Here is a 24,114-nt window from a genome sequence, read left to right on the forward strand (position 1 = left end):
GCCTGGGAAGAAGGGGGATGAGAGAGAAGGTGGCTTTAATATTTTCTTTCTCACTATCGCTATTTTTAATTGGATATAAATTAAATTGATTTAGAGTCTGGTTTGCCCATGATGATAACTGCCGAGTGACCTCCCTGTCCTTATCTTGATGATATAAGGAGCTTTTTCATCTATTTTTCCCCCTGACTCGTTAAGGAGGGGAAGTGAAAGAGCAGCTGGGTGGGCACCTGGCAGACAGCCAAGGCAAACCCACCACAGAGCCATACAGTTCACCCATTTCCAGATGTAAATCTAACAGATACAATGTACAGTCTTGCAGAGGACATATCTGCAAGTGTCATGCAAAGGATGTTCTCTTTCTGCCACCACTACTAGACGCTTTACACTGCAAATTCTCCAAACAAGGGTTTCTCCCCCAGACTACATACCTCATTTTCAATCAAATCAGTTTGGTTTCCTCCATGATGATCATTCTAGAGTCATATTATTCTTTACTCATGAAAATAATTTTTTTAAAAGTAAATAATTCTGAATGTGAAATTCAGCCCTGCTGGCAATAGCGTAGGTTCTACTATCACAGTTAAGATGCAATAAATTATCTTTTGTTGTTTTTTTCCTGAGATGTGTTCAACTCAAAACGTGACATTTCTAAACCCACGGTCCCTTTTCATCATCTTAAGAGAGGCAGTAAACAAGTATGATTAAAACCAAACCTAAAAGAATACATCATGATTTAAGGAAAAGATTTAATTTTAGGGCTAACAAGCTGATAATAAATAAAGGAATATAATAATGTAATAACAGATGTTCTCATGCACTTAACACATACAATAATGCTGGCTTACACTTCTGTTTGGACAAATTGAGCAGAGATATTTGGCAATATTATAAGTTTGAATAGTTTAGAGATTATAGAACAAGAAATTATTTCCGCTGTTTTTACATTTCTTTTATACAAATTCAAATAAATATTAATACATCTATTTTTCCTCAGATTATCTGTTCACTTTTAACATGCCTGATAATGAAGCCACAGTAATATACAACTGCCAAGAAAAGTATATATGAATTATACTTACTAATATTCCTAAAAATGTATCATATTTATGTCACATTGTGCAAGCTCTTCAGGTAAAATTAGATTTTAGGAAAATTGCAGAAAATTTAAACTTATTAACACATATCCAGTGCAAAGGCCAGTCTAGTCCACACATTATGGTACTGTAATGTAAGCCAATATAATTTAAATAATAAAACATGCCTATGTGATTCAGAGGAAACGGAATATGTTTTGTTTTAAAGATCTGACTTCTAATACGCAGATTCTGCAATATCAGATTTTTCAAATCTTCATGAGATGGCAAAATAATGTTAAGACTTTATAAGTAGGCTTTATTTTTTTTTTTAGGAGAACTCACATTAACAGTACTACAGTGGCCAAAAAAGACAAACTATTATAGTAGAAATCAATCTGATTAAAAAATTAAATATTCCAATTAACACTGAAAAAGTGTTTGTAATCATTATTTACAAATTGTCAATGATACCAGTGTATAACCTCACACAGTCAAAGCATACCACTTTCCAAGCAAATACCAATTCCTGTATCCCCACTCAAGCATTCAATAGTAGTATGTTGTTTATGCACAACGTATCAGTTTAAAGAAGGAGATCGATCTGTGGTCCAGAGTAATTCTATATATGGCCATTTGGTTTGCAAGCAGCGTTTTACAGGAGTGTCATCGGTCTGTAGCATCGGTTCTTCAAAACCCATAACAACTGCTGTGCCTTCTACATACATGACCTGTCAAAATAAAACCAATTATGTCAGCCTGTGTTTGTTTAAAAAGTCTGAGATGATATTTTCACCAGGTTAGGAGAAGTTTTGTTGTCTTACTGTTTTGTTTTACTACACAAATAAAATCCAGGAGTTTTATATACTTTTTAAAAAAATGAAATAAGGCATAAAATGGAAAAAACCTAATTGCTTAGACTCAAGTACCTGAAAATCCTGATCAGGCAATATTAATCTGAGTGTTTACTTCAACAGACAGTAAAGGCCAAAACTGTGAAAAAAAAAAATCTAGGAAATGCAATGCAAAAATTCTGTGACAACAGATATACTACTGCTGTAGTTGCAAAGTTTGATATTGTTATTTTATAGGGGCTGTGTTCCTTTGTTCCTTAGACTTAACTTTATGGAATTAATTTTCCATAAAATGGAACTTCTGTTGCAAATTAGCTCTATTCATAGAACAATATTTAAAATGCTATAAGCAGAACTCTTTGAAAACAAAAACTTAAACTTTCTTGATTATGTATATATGTTTAATAGTGAACATAAATGCATCTTTGAATGCTTTTGCCTACATTTTGGGGTATGAAACTGCTGAAGATCTCACAGCGGTAATTTTGAGGACTTAACTCCAAGCTATTCTGTAGAAGTATTTTCTTCTGTAGAAGTATTTTCTTCTGTAGAAGTATTTTCTCAGAGCGTTTTCTTACTGGAAGTAATTTTCATTCTTTATATCTATTAATGCCTTATACTTTTCTACCCTAAATGCTAATTCAAGAACTTAGAGGCAGTCATGGTGTGTCATGTATACCCCTCCTTCCAAGAAAGCTGAAAACAAAACATGTCATTTCTGGCCCCCAGTAAGTGGTTCTAAAAAATACTGATTTTTGATTCAAATATTTCATAAAAAATTCCAAACATCTCAATTTAAATGTAGTGTTACTTACAGAAGATGCAGTTTGTCTGTGTTACATCTCCATTGTCCTTTACATTTCAGATTCCCCTTCTCATGGATAAGAATGAGAAATGCTTTCAAAATCCATAGCTTAAGAGATGTGGTCTAGCCAACCAACTTACTATACTAGCTAAAATACGATCAGGAGCACAAAGCCGTTCCCAATTCCAAATATACCATTTTGGAAGAAAATGACTGAAATAATAGTTTTGTAGAAAGTCTATTTCAAGTTATTTTGCCTGTAACTATAGTCAGTTTTGCATACTAATTGTTATTAGGGATACATTTATGTTTCTTAAATCTTACCTTTTCGTTATAGTTAGATTGCTTCAGTCCATTGTAATGATAAACAGTGAATGACTCTGAAACCCTAGAGTCCTAGTAGAAAGAAGACAGTTAATTACATGTGACATATGCATCATGCCTTCACAGCCTTTTCTCTGTAAAACTAGACAGATGCATTTAAACAGGTAGACTCAAGGAAACTGTAAAAAAGTACAATTTCTTTTAGGTGACATCATCTTGAAGATTTTGTTCATTTTACCTTTCTCATCAGAAATAAAAAAAGGTAAATTAATGGCTAATGCCCCCCAAAGCAAGTCATGATTTTCTATGTTCATCTGGACACTTACAAACTACAACCTCAGCACTGACCATGTAGAAACTCTCCTAATTTTTGAAGTTGGACACCTTACGTAGTAGTCACATTTGCATGTATGTATGACTGTTTGGATGCTATGAAGTTAAATATTTACTAAGGACCAGATCCAGTCTCCAACCCTACATTTGAGACCTGAAAAGCAACTTATGCCCATGCCTGCCTAACTGTAAACTAATTGTGAAGACACCCGTTCAGCTGAGGCCTAACAGCAGATATACTGCAGTTGTCAACCTTCACCATTCCAGGTGTTTAAATACTTCACTCCTAAAAGGACTGAAAAGCTTTGCATTTCACTGAGTCAGGAAACAGAAATCAGGTGTAATATGATCTCTTTTATGCCTACTGGACCAGGCTCCAAACAAAAGTTTATCCCTTTTTTAAGTACATGGAGGTAAAGGCTGGAATGAGAAGAAATCTGCTCAGGTTACAGTACATCCATCAGATTACAAAAAGTCGTCATGCATTTTTCTTCTCTTAAATGATTCAAAAACCTTTTCTCTGTGTAGGTCTCGCAGCAACCCAGGCTATTCAGTGGAGGGTAGGTGGTGAAAAGCAAGGTAAGTGGCAACTCTACTTACAAAAGTTGCTTCACAAAGATGACATAAATAAAATCAAGCTTTGCTGGGAAGGAGAGGGCACTTATTCTTTTCCCTGAGGAAGGAATGCTCACCCTGAAGGAAAAGAAGTGCTGCTTTCAAGTTCCTGTCCCATGGATGTTAAGAATATTGTGCAGTCATTGTTTCCCAAAAAAGGGGTTACTGGGAAATTCAGGAATCTCCCTCTCAAGGTGACTGCCCTAAGCACTAAAGAGTCAGGCTTGCTCTCTCAGGCTGAATGATCTTTGAATATTTTTCTTCTAAGCCAACAGCTTTGAAAAGGAAAGCTAAGATCCCTTTGTACTGGGAAGTGGGATGTTTAGTACTTTCTAGGAGAGTAAGAATGGGGTTTTGAATATTCTCAGCAAAGAAGGAACAGAATTTGGATCTCCTGAGCACTAGCTACATGTTCAAATATTGTATAAAAGGGAACATCAACAATTCTAACCATCACTGGCATCTGCTATTTCCTCATAGCATTTTAAAAAAAGACATTCATCTTAATTTCTGCAGAATTTCATTTTCAGAAACAACTCTGAGCGAGGTGTCAGTATGGGTAAGGGCTCCTTCTATCTGATCCACAGAGCATGGGCAGATTAGACACCATATCCATGCCCTCAGCATTAGTTCAGTAACTGATACTGGCAAGTTCCAGTCCAAAATGTGCTGATTGTTCAGACTGCACCCTTAAGGTGGTAACACTTGCCATGTTTTGTACTGGAGCCAGAGAAAGTTCAACAGCGCGGGCAAAACTGAGTGGTGAGGAATCATGAGAAACAGGGAATTAGTACTTGATGGACAGGCACTGACTTTGCAGCTCCAAATTTACAGCAGGTAGAGAGTTCCTCCACCAGCTCTCTAGGTGACTAAAGTGGGGATCTGCCCATGATTCCACTATGCTCCATCCTCCAGCTGCTCTTCAGACAGCGATGGCCTTCGGCAACAGGCAACAGAGCCAGCAGCCCTGGACGATGGCTGTCTTCTCCTCCAGCTACATATGGCCTGCAATACTGGACAGTTTAGGCACAGCCAATTATGGAGGATGTGCTTTGGTTTTCTGAACTTCATTCTAAGCATCTGGGGCCTAAAATTAAGCAGTGGAGTCTTCCAGATTTGCAAGTGCAATATAATTGTAAGAAATAAGATTAAATTATTTTCAATTTTAAAGATATTTCCACTGCTGGATATACAAAATGAAAGGAAGAAGAAACAGTTGGCAATACACAATGCAGATGTAATTCTGTAAATCTGGAGAAAATGAACACTCAAACTCCTTTTTCCTCTAGATGATGAATCATCTCTTAATGAATTATTCAGTCCCTACCATCTTTGGCAGTGCAGTTCTAGTGCCTTCTGAATGACCACATTGTTTCATAGTACAGAATGATACACCCGAACAGTGCTACACAACCCTTAACAAAAAGAATTGCTGAAGGCATTTTAAAAACATCAGTTTCACATTTCCTTGGTTGTAAAAATTAAGCCATGTAGTTTCAATGGCATGTTAAGCCACAAAAGCCTCCAAAGAAGTACTCCTCTCACCCCTTCTTCTGCCTCTATCAGTCTGTCTTTCTATCCCTGGGGAAACCCTCTCTCTTCTGCCAATACAACTAACTGTATAGCCATGGAAAAAGCCTCCAAAAACCTGCAAAGAAAGCTCTCATCTGGACCAGTTCCCTGTTCTGGTTTACCACATATCTGTACAAAGAGGTTCCTGGTAGCAGGAGGGAGAGGCAGCATGAGGGCAGGAAAATGTGACCCAGGGCAAAGGAAGAAGAGGACAGCAGTGCTAGCTTAACACATGCCTCTCAGTGGTGGTGCTGTCTTAATGAATACAGGCAACAGATTTGAGAGTTTGAAAATAATTTTCCAATACCTTGGCAGACACTGATTTCCACATATGCTAAACACACCTCTATTGTGGCTTTTTTGTTAAACTGACAAAAATTTTACATTATTAGAGATATACATAAAAATAGTTTAAAGTACATTTGTAACCTTTTCCCATTTGCTAGCAATTAAAGCAGACATTTATAATATTGATATAAACAGCATGGTCATTTATTCACAGAAAAACAAGCTCAGATGAACTTTCTGAGTAGGGAACCAGTTCAACTTCATATGCAAAATTATATATTTTCTGAAGTTAATTTTAGTACTTGTCGCTACAATGGAGTTCCTTAGGTGTAAAGCTGACAAAATCATGGACACCTTATGCAAAATGGAATTCTACAGTTTGTTGTGTAATACAAGCAGTTATTTGCTGGTCAGCTGTATCAAATGAATGCTATACTTATTATTAAATACATTTCTGTGATATTGATGGAAGTGTTTAAATTTCAAAGACAAGCAGAATAGACAATGCTCTGCAGCAACAAAGCAATACTAATTACCTGCTCAGGGAAAAATTCTTGCAGAAAGGGACCCAGTAATATGATGCCCAATCCTTCTGGGTCTAATTTGGTCTTCATGAGGTTTACACTATGACAAAAACATTGAATATAAAAGTATGAGTAAGACATTTTTATTCTTGCATGACTATGCTAAGCTACCACGGTACTGGCTGCCAAGTATAGCAATACTATTCTATTTTTAATTGTGTCAACTGCACCAGAATGGCATGCAAGTTGCCAAAACATGGTTATTTTTAAATAAAAGTAATCTGTTATTTTAAATTAAGTAAGTGATAATTCTGAAGGACCACCATATTTGGTAAAAACCCCATATAATCTAAAACCACGTTTACAGCCCAAAAGGCGTTTTGCTGACTTGTAAGCATTCTTGAACTGAGATACATAAAACAGTCACCTTTTAAATACAGCTCCATAACTGCCAAACAACCTGTTTTTAAATGGAGATTTGAAAAGCCTCCAAGATTTTCTAAGTACACTGAAATAAAATTAACAGATTTATTTCTTATTTTCATCATGTCCTTGGTATCAAAGAAGCCAAAACCAATAAATAATGAAAATATTAACAATACTAATCTGAAAGCCTTAGTGCACGAATATGATACAATTTCAGGTCACTACAAATGAATGTCAATTATAAGCAATATATTTCTACAGACATCAGATCGGTTAAACATTTATTTGCATCTACCTATACTTTTGCCTAAGTTACAAGTTGTACCGTACACAAGAATGTCCTCACTGGGTCAAACCAACAGAGCGTCTTGCCCAGTATCCTGTTCTGACAGTGGTCAGTAGTGGTTGCTTACGACAGAGTACAACAGGGCAAACATACAGTGATATCCCTAGTTTACCCTCCCCATTTCCAGCAGTCTGCTGCTCAAAGACATCTTCAGTGAGAGGCAGTATCTAAAACACAAAGATATATATTTTTTCTTTCCATGCATGTGCCTAATGGGCTTTGAACCCATATACACTTCTGGCATTTAATAAACTCCACTCACAAAATTAAAATTAAACTATGGATTCCGGGAATAAGCATCTCCTTCTGTTTTGAACCTGTCACCTGATAATTCGGCCTGATGACACCTCATTTTTGTATTGTGAGGCAATTCCCTATTTATTATTAAACTCCTCATTTTAGAAACCTCTCTTACATGCCAATGGTTGTCTCTCTTTTCCAGGTTGAACAGTCCTAACCTAGTTCTTCTTTGTACTAATGCTATTCTGTACCTTTGATTAGCCTTGTTGCCTTCCTGGTATCTTTCTACAATGTTCTTTTTTAAGATGGAGTGAAACATCATGCACTTATATAATGGCATAATTCCTAGAAATCCCACTCCATATGTGTCTATCACTGAGTATCAGTTTAAATCTAAGATCTGTTTCCTGAATGGTAATATCTAGTTCACAGCCCAACAATGGGTATGTAAAATCAGGATTCTTTTATCCTCTGTGAAATCAATTTACATTTACTGTATTGAGATTTCTCTGTTACCCTATCTTCTGCTGCCCTTCTACATAATTTTTTAATATCTCAAATACTTTTGTATTAGCAGCAAACTATCATATTAATCCCTACCTTCAAATCCTCAGATTCAAATCAAAACCGGTGCCACAACAAACTTCACAGACCCAATACAAATTCCTGTAAAATACGTCTAATGATCTCCCTCCATTAAGAAAAAATGACATTTTTATCCTTTGATCTGTTATTTATCCACAAGAAAACGTTCCTTCTTACCCCATGTTTACACATGAAACATTGACGTGATTTTTTTCCCCGGACAGGCCTTCAAATCCTTTTCTAAGTATTGCTGTCCATTTGTCACCTTCTCATTCTGGTACTGTTTACAGTGGTATGTAACCTAAGACAGTTCATCAATTTCATTCTGATATTTATTCAGAATGTTGGTGTTTTTACTTATCTTTACAATTCACACTCTTAGTTGCCTGACCACCCATAAAAAGGCTTGAGTGTAGAAAGCTCCCTAGCATCTTCCCCAGTGAAGATGAGGAAGAATTCAATACACTTTTCTTACTGACTTGGAATACTTTTTAATATTGAGGACCACCTATCAGAGCTACGGACCTCTTGCAAGTCTCCTAGTTCTGATGGGTGTAAAAACCCCATATTATTAGCTTTTATTGAATAACTCTGCAGATTAGTCTTCAGAAGATTTTAACTCTGCTTTATTTACACTTAACATGCCATAAATGTAGATTTTTCACTTTTTTTTTTCATGTAAGCACTACATTTTCCTCTCAGAAGACGTTGTCTTAGCTTCTCATAGCTGCCTCTTTTACCACCTAGGCCTTTAACCACATTTGCTGGTGGCTGTGGGCAGAAGGTGTCTTTCTAAGGTCTTTCTGTTTATTGTTGCCTGTAAGTATTTTACCCTTTTAGCTACCACTTATGTGTCTTCATTTTTAAGTAGCTTCCTTTCTTGGTCCTGACATAGTACGAGTAGTAAATTATTTGGCTTCTTTTTGTTTCTGCCTCAATACACACGGAATACGTTACACAGTTCTAAAGAGAGCGGCTCTGTTAAGGCCCTTGGAAGAGGTATTTAAAAATTCGTAAAACTGAATGTGATATCCTATAAACTATGGTAATTTAACATCTAAAAAAGAATTTTCACTACTCAAGTGAAACTACAACTGAGAATTTGGAAGATACTGGACTTTAATCCTATTGCTCATTCTTACTGCTCTCAAAGTACAAAATTTAAGATATTTCACTAGCTGTCTGAAACTTGCTCAAATTCTTGAAATGCTGTAACAGAGTTGTAAAAACATTGTTTGTAAACAGAACCAAGGCAGATTTAAGTAAAGATTATTTTGAAAATGCACTTAAAATTATGTATTAAAATTAAAGTAAGCTACATACTAACGAAACACAAGGACTGTTTAAAAAAGCAGAGACATACTAAGTTTTTAAGTATAGGCAGTGTACATAATTAAATAAATTAAGCAAGAAGGAAGATTAAATAAAATTTGATTGCTGTATATTTCAACTGAGGCTTTTTCATTCAGCAGATAGCTCATGACATTCAGCATTACCAGTATTACAGCAGAGCTCCAAAAAGAGGTGCGTGTATGTGCTTCAGTCACTCATAAAAGGTTATGAATGTTGGGGTGATGATACTGATGGCCTTTGTACTATTATGGCTGAGAAGTGTGTAGGGACAAAAGCTTCCAGCACTGGTCAAATGGACAGATGGGATAAAATGTTTTAAACAAGCTAAACCTAGATTGACAGATGTACTCAAATTGGTGCCCTAAAGAGTATCAGATGGTTTATAGAAATAAATGGACAAAACAAACAAGAGACCTGTGTTCTCACAAGTATTTACCAAAAAAGACTAGAAAATTTTACTAAAATCACATGCAATGGTATTCAGTACTGGAATGGCTAATCCACCTTCTTAATGTACATCTGCTCTACAAAGTTCTCCCCTCTATAATTCTTAAACTCTAAGCAGGTCTGAATGTTACTCATCTTGAGATTCTGATTAGATGATCACAAAGAATTTCCATTCAGTTCTTAAACTAAAAAATGTAAATAGCACACTTGGAAGCAATGCCTTCAATTTTACTTAAAAACAAACAAAGAAACAAAAAACAACCAGAAAAGCCTGTATGTAATTTGAAATGTGTTATTTATACTTGTGTTACACATTAAATAGACAAGACATCTACAACCAAAACAGAGTTGGTCCTCAAGACAGTAACATTAGACAACACTTTTATTTACAAGGAGATGTTTAAAGACTGAATATTTAATGGTTTGATCACATCTTTTCAATGTAGTAGGCCTTCTGACTGGCTCTTCCTACGTCAATTTATATTCAATGTGCCATGCACAATAAAATAGGCCAGGGCTGTGCCACAGACTCCCTGAAGGCCAGACAGCCAAATGGAAAAAACTGCTGATGCAGTAAGAGCATTTTTGCAGATTTATTGAGGCAGCAGAACAAAAAGGCCAAAAGAAAGCTTCTCAGACCTATTAAACTAAGGCTTTTTTCCTTCCCTCCCTTTAAAAAAATCTTTTGCAGATTTCACCACTTATTGACATAATATGAATACTAGCTTTTTTGTCTTGTAGTTTCTTTGGTTTTAGTTTCCTGGCTGTCTTTTGATTTCAGTTTTCACTCTCATTCTCCACAGAGAACAGCACAGTAAACTTTGTTGTGCTCTGTAACATTTGAAAGGACAGAAAATGGCATCAATCAAATTTCAGATGACTCTGGTAAGTCAACTTGCAGTCTCCACAGCCATTCCACAGAAACAACGGATTTAGAACCCAATAAACTAGACCATATGCTTACAAAAGAGCAGAACCATCTTTTGGAGATGTAAAAAAGTTCAAGCACATAGTTCTCCTTCCTGGGCTAAGCAATTAGTGGCAAAATATGGTAAACTTTGACACCGAAGGTTAACTGCCGCCACTGAATATTAGTCCTGTCTGTCCATGTAAGATCTAAATTAAATTGCCTTTTTCATTTGATAGTTTTATCTCTAATCCTAGGAATCAAGGTGTCATTTCTGGAAACAAATGACAATTATAAACACTACAAGGTACTGAGTGTTGGTGGGAACAAAAGTGTAACTGAAGAGGTTTCAGCTTCAAACCCTGTAGACAGTTCCACTCGTGTTGTATGCTAACCTTGGTTGTTTGGCTCTTTTGTCACACAGTTTTACCCTCATTAACATACAGAAATATATTCACAACTCTCTCCTCAATATAATAGTAATATACAGTAATGTAGTAAGTCTGAGGGGTTTTTTGGCTTCTAGTTATCACTACCAAAGTTAGAGACATTTTAATTTGGATTCCCCCCATTCAATTTAAAGTTGACTTAAACACTTCAAAATAACATTCTGTGCCCAGAATGCTAGCTAGGAAAAAATCTAGAAAAAGCCCCAAATTATAACTGATGTGGTTAACTGAATCCATAAAAAAACCCTTAATTATAATTGATATGTGGTTATTTGATACTTCTGTAATATTTAAGTTTTATTATACTTACTATTCAGGATCTGAAACAAGGTCCAGAGCCTTCATTACATCTTCTAGCAGAGTGTCAGGTATAAAACCATTATCTGAAGGAGTAGCAAAGCTTCTCATTAGGAAAAGAAACAGAATGCATTCCAGGAGTACAAATTTTATTCAAAATACAAATATTGCATATCTTTATCTCTAAAATTTGCAAAAAAATAGTGGGGTTCTAGAAGGAATGTAGTTTTCAAACACTTCTCTCCCACTTCAGAAAAAATGACGAGTGCAATAAGGAAACTGTGGGCTTATCATTCATACACTTAGAAGCTTAATGCTTCCTAAAAATTCAATCTCTTTACAGCAATTTCCATTTGATACCACAGGGTAATAACTGTACATTTTTTCCTTTTGAGTAGCTAAAAATAATATCCAAATGTTAGACATCTGCTGTTTTCCAAAACATAAGAAAAATTTCAGTGTATGCCACATACATTCAAGAACAAAATTTCCTGAAGAATGCAATCATAGCAGACGAGTTATTTTATCGGAATGTAATTTAAGAGAAATCAAATTATATTTAAGCTTTATACTAATTACAAACAACATTACAAGGTTAAAAAGCTTATCCTCTAAGAACTCTACTTCCTGCTGCACAACGTTGTACTCAACTTCCCTTACTACAGAATTTTCAGAAAATTTCTTCACATCACTTGTAGATTACTGTATTGAAAACTTCTTGTCTTGAGTACTAAGTATTTCATTCCTCTCTTAATCAGCTCAGGTGTAAACAGCTTATTACCCTGGCATGGAAAGGACAATGGATTTGAAAGTGCAGCATTTGGAACAAATTTTAGAAAATAATGGTCCTGTTTTTGAAGAGATATCCTACACAATGCAGTATTCATTACTATTTGGAATTTGTCTCTACTGAATGAGTACATTTCAATTATGAAATCTTATTTCAGAAAGAACTATAGAGTCCATACCCTCAGGGTCATATGTCTGGAAAACCCTTCTAGCTTGTTCTGAAGGCGCTTCAGGGGCAACAAGGGCCATATCCTTAGGGGGAAAAAAAAAAGAAAACTTTCAGAATATTCTTAATTCAGATACAGATTACTAAGGAAATATTTAGCCACACTACACATGTTTGGACCGTAAATTAATGAAAATTTAAATACAAGAGAAGAAAAATCATGGTAGTTTGGCAATATTGTTGATAGAGGTGTAAACTGATCAAGAAATATGTTAAAGATTACTCCACAAACTTCTAGACAAATTTTATGTCAGTCTTTTCATGCAGATGTTGTGGCACAAAAGCTACATGGAGACTACATGTATTATGTGGAGATTTAGATTTATAGTATCACATTCTTTATATCTGAAAACACATATACACATACCCGTGAAATTTAGTGAGTATACTATGCATACATTGGAACACATAAAAATTATTCAGATAGAAAGCTGTGTGAGAATGTTTTGAAGTCCGTTTCACAGAATGGCAGGACACAAATTTGTTAGCTGCATGAAAAAGGTATGATTTCCATAGTAGCTACTGTAATGCTTTTATTTATTTGTGACTTAAAATCTCAAATACAATCATGCTTTCCAAAACATATGTAGAGAGGCACATGTCTATCTCCTATTGTAAAACCAGCAAAAAGCATATCCATGTGATTTTATGCCAAAAACATTATAAAGAACGTGAAATCGATAAGTTACTAATGAGAAATGGAAGGTGGCATAAAGGGTAAGAAATGCACCTACTTAGTTTAAAGATAGAAAAACTTGATGTTCTAACAGGACATGGAACTCCAAAACAGAGCTCCAAAAACTGCTCACGAGGAGTACTTAAATCCTATATCTCCTCTTGCAAATTTATAATCACCTATGTTGATTTTTTTTCATAGACAGGAAAATGAAAAACTAGGTCAGAGGGAAACACTGCATTTCACAATACCCCCCACTATAGTTTTTCTTCCTGTCAAAGTGAAAATGTAACTTTACGTGCTACGCTATGAACAGCAAACACAAACCCTCAGAAACAGTAGCATTGACATTACTCTGAATAACACTAAACCCTGTGAAACACACTTTTGTTCATATTCTATTAAGTAAATCAACTTGTTACAAATCAAAAGTTACCTTAAACTCTTTTATAAAGTATACATAATCTTATTTCCAGTTAATTTCAACTCTGCTTCCTGAAGATGACTTAGATTTTCTTGAAAGAGAAAATCACAGCAACATCCTCTCATTAAACCTGCATGTGCCAACAGTCTAAACTGTACAAAGTCTGCATTACTTCATTTGAAGGAAGGCACAGACATCAGAAAATGCAGAATTCAAAGATGCATAGTGACATACTGTTCTTTTACCAGATTAAGAAAACTACTTCAGGAAAAGAACAAAAACAAATTATACATTTAACCAGAATTCCACTCTTAACCAGTTTCTCTTAATATCTGCCTCAAAATCAGTCAAGTGTTTTAAGTATACACCTAATGGCATCCAGCATATACTTAACTTTCCTGGATGAAAGCCAACTGTCTAGGACAGACAAGCAGATAACATGGAACACAACATACACTTAAAAACAACAGGCAACAGTTTTACTTTGAACAGATGAATGATACCACTATGACCGGCGTAAGGCGCATACAGTGGAGGTTACAGAGCTCCCTTCGTTTCCACTTACAGGAGAGACAAACAGTTGGTCTTATACAGGATTGTATTAGACAAAAAGCTGGAAGGAGACATCTGCCCTGTCTTCCAAGGCTCTAGATCACCAGCCCATTACACTTTCACTCCTACAGGCTACTCAGGCTACTCCGTTGCCATTTGCACAATGCAAATATCTACATTACCAAGTGATGCAGTGCATGGAGGGAAGGATCGAGGTTCAATTTGCTGTGACGTATTAAGGGGTATCCACATCACATCTTTGCTGGCAATGAAGTTAGTGCCAAACATCAGTCCTAGAAGCACACTATGCAGAAGCAAAGCCAGTTGCTCAAAGACTTTGTGTCCACACTGCAGGCGAGGCACTCTGAAAGGCTTCCCAGTGTGAAACTTCAAGTGTTGGCTCCACCAGGAGAAACAAGTTTCAGCACATCTGTAGAACACTTAATTGCATGCAGCATGATTCCAAGTATAGATGCAACGTAAATCTGCACCAGAAAGAAGCTCTCCAACGTGCTAAATCACTAATGAAGATGGATGTAGTGAATCACGTCTGCTGGAATTCTCCTATTTCCTAAGACGCAATAGACTTATCAGGACCAAATTACTTCTGCCTCCAGCCTACTGCCTCTCTTGCAGCACAAGTGACAGCTTTCACTGTGACTGGACTGCAGAGCCGATGTTTAGGTCAGACACAGGCCTGCCTGCAGATAGACTAGAACTCTATGCCTCCTGTACCATGTGACTTCTCCAGTCACCCTGTGCCCAGGTACTCCAAGTGGGAAAAGGTATGGCAGAAACTAAGCTGGGAGAAGTCCCTTTGTCATTCTAGACTCTGTTAGTGAGAACTTGTAAAGTGCTTGCTTAATGTACTGGTAATCAATACCTTTAACAGTGTATCTCCATGTTTATGTATGTTCTAAACTTTTTTTAAAGTACTCTGCAGATAAAGAGACCATACTGTTTTAACAACATCTACAGCTCAACATAACTAGTTTAATGATGCCAAATGATGTACGAAGTTGTGCAGTTGTTGAGTATATACTCTGTTATAATGGATAAAACACTTACGTGATATTATATAAGGTAATGCAGTCATCAGGCACAGTCAATGTGGGTTCACAAAGGGAAAGTCCTGTTTAACTAATTCGATCTCCTTCTATGACAAGGTCACCCGCCTAGTGGATGAAAGGAAGGGGGTAGATGTAGTTGTTCTGGATTTTAGTAAGGCTTTTGATACTGTCCCTCACAGCATCTTTCTGTGGTTGAGGGGTGACTTCATTGCTCTCTGCAGCTTCCTGAGGAGAGTGAAAGTGGAGAGGGAGGTGCTGAGCTCTCCTCCCTGGTGTCCAGTGATAGGACACGTGGGAATGGTTCAAAGCTGCACCAGAGGAGGTTTAGACTGGACATTAGGAAGCATTTCTTTACCGAGAGGGTGGTCAAACACTGTAACAGGCTTCCTAGAGAGGTGGTCAATGCCCCGAGCCTGTCAGTGTTTAAGAGGCGCTTGGGCAATGTCCTTAATAACATGCTTTAATTTCTGGTCAGCCCTGAATTATTCAAGCAGCTGGACCAGATGATCATTGCAGGTCCCTTCCAACTGAAATAGTCTAGCCTATGCTATTCTATTCTATAAACACAGTGTAAAATTTGATAACATGCGAACAAATAAATAATTAAATAATTTGTAATATTCCAGAATTGGAAAAGTTTCATTTTGGGAGTCAGTATCACAAAACATATTAAGAAGGAGTAGGTTTCACTATCAGTGAATTACAATACACTATTGCAATTAGCTCTCAGTTTAAAATAGATGATGCCATAGTATATAGAGATTATTAACAACAAAATGACCAGTGACTTCTATATTCAGGATTTAACTCTAAAGAGGGGATATTTTTATGATGGGTTCTTATCAATGAATTAGCAGCTCATGGACACAGTATAACACAGGAGAACTCACATTTCTGTGGTTTGGAAGGATATCATCAAAGTAAATTCCAACTGCACAGATATTTAAAATGCAAACTACACAGTTCTACTTTGGTTTACGAGTATGCAGTTCTTTCCACAAAATCTTAATGCAATCCAAGAATAAAGACTATCATTTGTGTTTTCCTCCCTTCCTCCCCCCAAATTATCTTGTTAATTTAGTACTTTCCACAGTTTCATGTAATACAAAAGAGATTTTTAAAAGTAAGTCTCCTGTAACTGACAATAAATTGCTTTTTATAGTCCAATTGCAAATTGTGTGTATTTCTGTTGGCATGTTAATTTTCCAGGTCCTTAGTTATTTTGGTTATTTCAGTGCATGTGTATGTGGGAAGAACTTAGAGAATAAGTCATTGAATGCATTATTCAGTACTGAAAATTCTCCATGTCTTTCAACAGAACTTTTAAGTAAGGTAAAGCCTCCCAACTATTATATATTAACGCTTTTTATTCATTAAATGTGATTTACTGATGCTCTACAGAAGTAATTTCAGGAAGAAACTTAGAAAAGTTACCTGACTTGGAAAGATGACCGAAAAAACCACCCCTCTTATCTTCATAATAATTCTAACCTTTCCCTGAGACTGTTATCCTATACATAATCCTATACATACAAACCCCATGCACTCCCTAAGTTAGCATATCATTCATTGCCAGTATCCAGAAAACTTTACAAAAGTTTAACTACTCCATATTTTTGTATCTAGGGAAAAAAAAAGGTAACGTACCTCCTTCAGGCAGCAAAGCTGAAAACGTGACAAACATCTGACAAAAATGTACTTCAGCTGCCCAAGCTGATATTTCAATATATGTGCCAAAATACAACCCCCCCACCCCAGCCTTATTTATTGTATTCTGATATATCCCATGCATTGAAAGTTCCATATAAGGGAATCCCATCAACAGTTAATGATAATAATTATTTCCAATACTAAGTACAACATGTCCCAAACATCATGTTTCACTCATTGGCACTTGTGATACACAAACAAGCCATTTTATATTACGCTGAAAAGTTATTCTCATCAGTAGTACCAGTTATTTTAAGATCCCATGTTTACCCTCAGAGGCAAAAAATACTCCTCATAAGTTTAAATGAAAACATTCCAGGAGTTTTCATTCTACAAATCAAAAGCAGATCATAATGGCTGAGCTACACTGACATCCTGGCTACGAATTTTTATGAAGATCCCACCCTGAAAGACCTGTTGCCTTTGCAAGTGAAATCTGTTCATATATGGACTGCTCTACAGTTCTCCGCTACCACTGTTGAGCGATATGTGGAAGGATTACATATTGTAATATTAACTTTCTTCTTTAAAATTTCTCTGAAGACAATATAGAAACACTGATAATTTATCAATGATTTAACTTGCTATAATTTAATCGTATCTGCAAGAATTAAGATTATTTAATCTAGTCTTGTATTACAGAGAAAAGTGTGCATTTTTCAACACTATGATCAGTATCTTTCAAGCCAGCAACGTTTCCAAAATGGCTTCCTAAGAAAACAAGGTTGATGGGATCTGTGAAACCGACTCCCATCTCTCTAGCTGACTTCTGAATCCATTGCCCAATTTCAATTTTATTTGATAGAGGCAACAGACTCTCATGAATGGCTGCTGAAACTGGAAGCCGGGCAGGTAGGAAGCATACAGGTTTGTGTGCCCACCGAGGGAAGCCAGAACCCTGCTGTGAATTGCTGTGTTCAGCAACAGGTAGGCAGCCGTTCAAACACAACAGGCACAAGCCCAGACCTGTGACTGCATGCCTGCCTGTTGCTGGGTGGACCATCACAGGAGAGAAGTGGTGGGTTACCATAGCAAGTATTTGCACGTGTGGGAGAGGGACACAGAGATGGAAAAAGTAAAAAAAAGTGCAACACAGAGATGGAAAAAGTAAAAAAATAATTTAAAAAGGGTATAGGAGACAAGCTGCTGGAAGACAGGCTTCAGATGTTCTGCTCTTACACAACATGCTTTGACTTAGAAGCACTTCATTTGTAGTTTTAAATTAACATGACTTGAAGTAGGTGTAGTGTTTCACTAACTTGCTCCCAGGGGAGCAACCTTCGATTTCTTCAGAGAACATTGCTTTATTAAGGTTCACATCAGTCTTGAGGACTTCAGAGATGGCAAAACATTTGGTGAAGGTACAGGCAGTTCTGACAGATGCTGGGGAGGGAGGTGGCAGGAAGAAACCAGACCAGAAATCCAAAAATCATTTTGTAAAAGCACAGATAGGTCCAATAAAGGGTAAAATAATGGGCTGACTCAGTACAGACTTTCACATATCTCTTTACTCAACTGGATATTCAAAAATAATTGCAATTGAGGAGGCAGGAACAGATTGCCAGGCAAACTAAAATTAAATTTTGATCCACCTAGAAGAACGGAAAAGAGTCCATACATTCCTATCATTTATGCTGGAGAGGAACAGAAGTCCTCATCCAATGACAGCCATCCACAATCCAGTGTTGTGAAGATTTTTGACTCTGTTCTTGGTCCAGATGTAATGGTGGGGACGCTGGTCAACTTCTGAGGTCCTGACAGCAAAACTGCCCCAACCCTGTCAAAACCACTGGGGTTCTGTTCTGTTTTATTCTGAGTGGGACTCAAGTGACAAGCTAAATTGTGTGAAATACATCTGTCTCTTCAACCATGCACACTATCAGAAACACAACTAAGAACTGGCAGTTTTTAACAGTACAGGAAGTAAAAAGGGAAAACTTAGATAAATCCTAATACTGTGAGACTACCCAAGCAACACCTGGTGCATGGTGTAGAGGCAAGAATGTCATTCACTTAATCTCACTGTGGAGCTGGTTCAAAAAGAAATTTGATTTTAAAGGTAAAGGTAAGGTTCTTTTGAAGATTATCTTTTGAAAGAGAAAAGACACTTCATACAGTCTTGCTGATGTAGTATGTAACTGTATAGTTATCATTTGGACGCATAGGTCTTTCATACGTGACCAGAAGGCATTTCAAACTGCATAGTGCTCTAAAGTGAGAATGCGAAGCTTCAGTTCCTCCTGTGTCTGTAATCCATTTGCAACAACATCTCCAGATCCACAAGAACCAAATCCAAATGTCAGTACCCTAGAGGATACAGAGACACATTCTTCAACTGGTGGAGGAATCCTGCTACCAAAGCCGGAACTGATAAAATGCTCTTTACAGCCTGAGAAATAACAACCCACTTAACTGAGGGAGAATAGACTGAATGGAGCTTTTTTTGGAGGCAAGGAGCAGAAGTGTCATATGTAGCACCACATATACAAATGAGGTTATATATCATAAAGGTGTCAGATACTGTTTTACTTGCAGAGACTGGCTAGGAAGTGAACCAAACAATAAAATTTAACATAGACTGGTATCAGTTCACAAGTAGGAAAGCTATCATCACTAGAGAAGTAAAAATACATTTGAACTCTTGCGGTGATATAAAATTTAGTTGTTGATTCTCATTGAGATTGAGAAGATTAAACAGAATCTGGGCATTGCTTGAAATCAAAGAAGAGCTTTTTAGTAAGTGTTCCTAGGAGCTAATCATCAAACCAAGGAAAGAGGGAGAGTTCTTAAGATCTGAAATGGGAGGCCATTATTACTGCCACACAAAGAATAGGTATGGAAAAGCCATAGATCTTGTTTCCTCTTAGGCACCACTGAACAGATATTGAGATTGCTGAGGTATGCAGTTCCCGGTTCTAAAAATACTCACTAACATAGCATCTACTGTCAATTTAGGCAAAATATAGTGAAGGGTCCTTGAAAAGGGACAGAGTTGGAGAATTATGCTGTGGCAACAAAGCAAATCAAATACTAGAATCCTCACCTGTAAAGCCCATACCAAAGCATCTGATGTTATTTGACATGGATGTAGACTGAAAGACTACCAGTCTTGCTCTGAACAGAGAGATGGCCAATGAAGACTAGTTCAAGACTCCCATTTGTGTTCAGGGACATTGGTCACACCAATAGTTTGGAAGGGCAACTGCCCATAGCTGTTGCAGTGATGGAAGAATCCTCTACAGACTGCTTACAATGCTTTTCTTGTGCTGGTTGGTGGATTGCTCTGCAGCATATTATCTTCTATGAGAGAAGGCATTAATTATGTTGAAAAACTGGAAAATACGCACAGAATACCTCAAGCACTAAAAGACTTTCCTGCTTGAGAGCTGTATATAGAGGAACTGAAGGAAACGTCCTTGACTTAACTATCACTGTACAAGACCTCTGCAGCCACAACTGTTTCCACTTCAGAATGGCAGGTGTCAAAGATCACATACTGTATCATCCTCATCCTTGAAGGGGGGCTTTAGGTCTACCTGGGATTCAGAAAAAGACAAAATAAAATCCTTTCCTTGAGCAAGAGAGGAAAAAGACACAAAGAGAAGCACGCCACTCCTAAGGTAGCAGAGTTCATATCACAGGTCAGAAAACAGAATACAGGCCTTGTAATTCAGATCTGCAAAAGATGATACAATTTATCTCAAAGTGTTCATCAAGGGGAATAGGTGGCGGTGGAGGAGAAACATTCATGGTAAGCACTTTGTCTCAACAAGGTGGGTGAAAAGAAGCAAACTGGCTCCAGTTGCACGCTGCCTTGTGAATAAGAGTGAAAGGATTGCATTTACACTACAGTACCTGCAGTACCTTGCTGATACTGCAAACAGAAAAGAGTTCTCAACAGGGCAGAATGAAAAGCTACATATGGACGACTGCTTCAGATCCTTTTTCACCTTTACCCATACTACTCAGACAGAAAAGGGAGCGTACTTGATCCAAGGGTAGGGTAAGGCTGTTGAGGAAAAGCAAACGCAAACCAAGGAGCAAGAATTAATAACAGAGAACCCCACAGTGAGCACACTGTCCCTATCCCTCGGAAAGCAGGGCTTTTAACATGCCCTCAACTAAGTTATGGAAACCACAATATATGCTCCATTCCTGTGGGACAAGATGGTTTAATGAGACAGCCAACAAAAAAAGCCACAGCACTACAATTTTTCAAAAATAAGAGAAACTCAAACTACAGTGAATATATGGTTAACAGTTACATTGCCACAGATGTTGGTGTTTTAGTTCAAAGCATTACAAGAGGCATCAATTCACTTGTTGACATGTAAAACAGTAAGAGCTTCTTCACCATGGTCCCTGCTTTGAAGGTCAGATTACAAGAGATTACTGTAAAAGAAAAAGAATTAGGTATATAGTATTTTTTTTTATTTACAGTTACTAACTTTGTTTTGCTCATCACCACAGAAAAAAGTCTTTGTTTTGAAAGTAAAAATACATTACTGGAATTACAGACCAGGAGTTGGCAAATTTGAGTTTACTGGAATTCTTATCTAATTAATAAACTACATACTACCCTCCAGTCATAAATTTAATCCGAAAGGGCAGCTTCTCAAATTACCTGTTTTCTGCCATATTTGGATACCTTTTTTTGTTTGTTTTGGAGGACAGAATAGAGTGTTATACAACTACCAAACTTTATTCCTAAGAGGAACCAAACTGGAAGTGGGCAAATTCCATGGTTTACGACTTCCAAAAACTTTACAATATAATTCACTCAAGATGAATAATAGCTTCTATTATCATGCTACTTTTTTTCTACTTAAAAAAAAATTCCATATCTGTATTAAATACTATTTCTATATCTAATACTTTTTCAGCCTACCGACATGAAGTGTTTGCTACACAACCCATGGGGAGTATTAGCATATTAACTCTATTTGGCAATTACAATAAGGAGGTGGGAAATAAACAAGTATGACAGAAGTATTTGATAGCAGAGTTAAAAACCAGTGAAGCTGTAGTGCAGAAATTCAAATCTTCGTAAATACAGTACTCACAGTACTGAAAGCTGACCTTAATGTTGGAAACCAGCTTCAAGTTCAGTTTCCCACTTAAACCATATAATTCTCTCTCAGGATGATGAAAATCCTCTGGTTTGCTTCAATCCAGAATGATTAAATGTTTTTGAAAATGAACCAGATTAATTATTTTATAACTCTAATATAACAAAATAAAAATAACAAAAAATAACAGTTATTAGCCTGGTTAATTATCCTAGGAGTAATATCTTATGGCTTTACATGTGAAATGTATGAGCTTTAGGAAGTAATTAAGAAAACTGTATTAATAATGCCATGTAATCCACTGTTATTTTGTACTGTTAAGTAGTATTTCAGGGAACTTTTATATGCATGTGTTCATACACATGGAGAAAATACAAAATATTCACAAACTTTACACATTTTCAGATATTATAAAAACAGTATCGGATTTTATGTTCATATTGGAGTTTGGTATTTCAGGTAGCTAATTCCAGTAGTAGCAGAATAGAGCAATTAGCTTCTATGAAAAAGAGTACGTTTACTCCTTTAATTAATACAAAACTTGTGATATTTTTCTCCTTAAAGTTGTGTTATACTGTAAGTCCATCTCACATCACACCAATTACATTAGTTTTCTTAACTGGGCATAGGCAGTCACGGAATGTTTTATTCTAAGTACATCCACACTGTCTCAGTATTTCCATACCAAACTGTCTTTAGCTTATTCAAGTCTTAGACTGACAACTTTGGCACCCCTCTGTAACACAAACCAGTTGAAGTACATATATAAATATATTTGCATATAAAGATTCTCTAAACTTAATCGGTAGACCAAAATGGAATGGGACTCTCTATAATACAAATTAAAAAGAGAACATGTATTAATATATTTCATACCCTTCTTATGCAGAACAAACAATACTGGAAGAATGCACTTAAATACTGGAATGAGGTTACTTCAGTTTTAGAAACAAACAATTATATTATTCAGAGAGCTAATCCAATGCAACTTCTGGTGTTGTAAAAGGGAAAAATAAAGATAGAAAATTAAGGTAATGTCTTAAATATCACTAAATGTGCTTCACCTCTGCTAGGAAGAGTTCAAAGCTTTCTCCACCATAGACAGTCCCCTCTCCACCCTTTTTTGTATTTTTTTCCTCCTTTCACATTTAGACTTTCAGTTCATTCATTCACTCATGTGTCCTAATCTAAAAGTAGAGCTGCCTTATCAAAAGAGGTTAAAGATGTTATTCTGTACACAACAAAGCTGCTGTCTGTATAAAGGGAGACAATAAAGGGATAAAAACCTCATTTATGTTTCTCAAAAAATGGTTAGAAATGGATTGCTAAGGGTATTTGTGATTGTACTTGGAAAGGATTAAACCAGATGCTGTATACTGATTCACCCTAATGTTCCCAGGAATTCAACAGCTGTCATGTGCATTAGGGTTCTGTGGATCAAACAACAGCTAAAACCCAAACCGACTGCAACCAGGTTCCTGCCGTTCATAAAATTACCTGAAGTCTCCTGGAAACGTAGAGATTGTCGACACAAGTTCAGTCTGTAATGTCACATGCTTATTAAGCAGTTGGGGAGTTTTGCAAAAAGCAGAGTTTGGCATGAAGTTTCAGAACAAGACTACAATCGTTACTATTTTAAAGAATATTTTTATTATATTATTGAAGCATATGTCGTTATGTTGGCATTCTCGTTCACTGTTTTCTAGTTCCCTGCATCTATCCCAGTAGGGTTTGGGAACATGGCAATAAAGCAGGCTGAACACAGAATTAAAAAAAGTAATCTTCCACTTCCCAAGGATACATGGTGCCCTGCCCAAAAAGAACATCTGGTCGTCAGACATTTTGGGGAAAAAAATGCAGAGAGAACAAAAATGGCCACAAAATAATTCCTTGTTGTTTAGCTCAGGAAAACTTCACTTTAAAGTATCTTTAATAACCATTCAATAACTATATTTAAAACTATTTCATAAACTCTGTAATACATTTATGACTTCAGGTAATTTTTCTTTTTCAATAAGAAAAATTCTAAAGTGAAGAAAGAATCTGAGGATTCAATCTAGAACATATATTTAAGACAGGCAAGCATAGATTACAAGCCATTCGTATAGATTCATCTTCTCACACAGAAGACACGATGGGCATACCATCAGTTCATACGCT

At 36.5% G+C, this 24,114-nt stretch overlaps 1 protein-coding gene across 1 annotated transcript in view; it reads right to left on the minus strand.

The window, feature by feature from the left end:
- Positions 1-728: 728 nt before the first annotated feature.
- Positions 729-24,114, minus strand: part of FAM188A (family with sequence similarity 188, member A) — a gene marked incomplete at its 5' end in the record, with an annotated part of 46,213 nt that continues 22,827 nt past the window's right edge. Inside the window, 5 exons of the mRNA XM_010088190.1 lie at positions 729-1,804; positions 3,057-3,128; positions 6,401-6,488; positions 11,452-11,524; positions 12,407-12,479. Coding sequence (XP_010086492.1) covers positions 1,655-1,804; positions 3,057-3,128; positions 6,401-6,488; positions 11,452-11,524; positions 12,407-12,479 — 456 coding nt within the window. The remainder of the gene's footprint in view (positions 1,805-3,056; positions 3,129-6,400; positions 6,489-11,451; positions 11,525-12,406; positions 12,480-24,114) is intronic.

Source organism: Pterocles gutturalis, unplaced genomic scaffold, assembly GCF_000699245.1.
Source record: "Pterocles gutturalis isolate BGI_N339 unplaced genomic scaffold, ASM69924v1 scaffold4917, whole genome shotgun sequence".
Lineage (NCBI taxonomy): Eukaryota > Metazoa > Chordata > Aves > Pterocliformes > Pteroclidae > Pterocles > Pterocles gutturalis.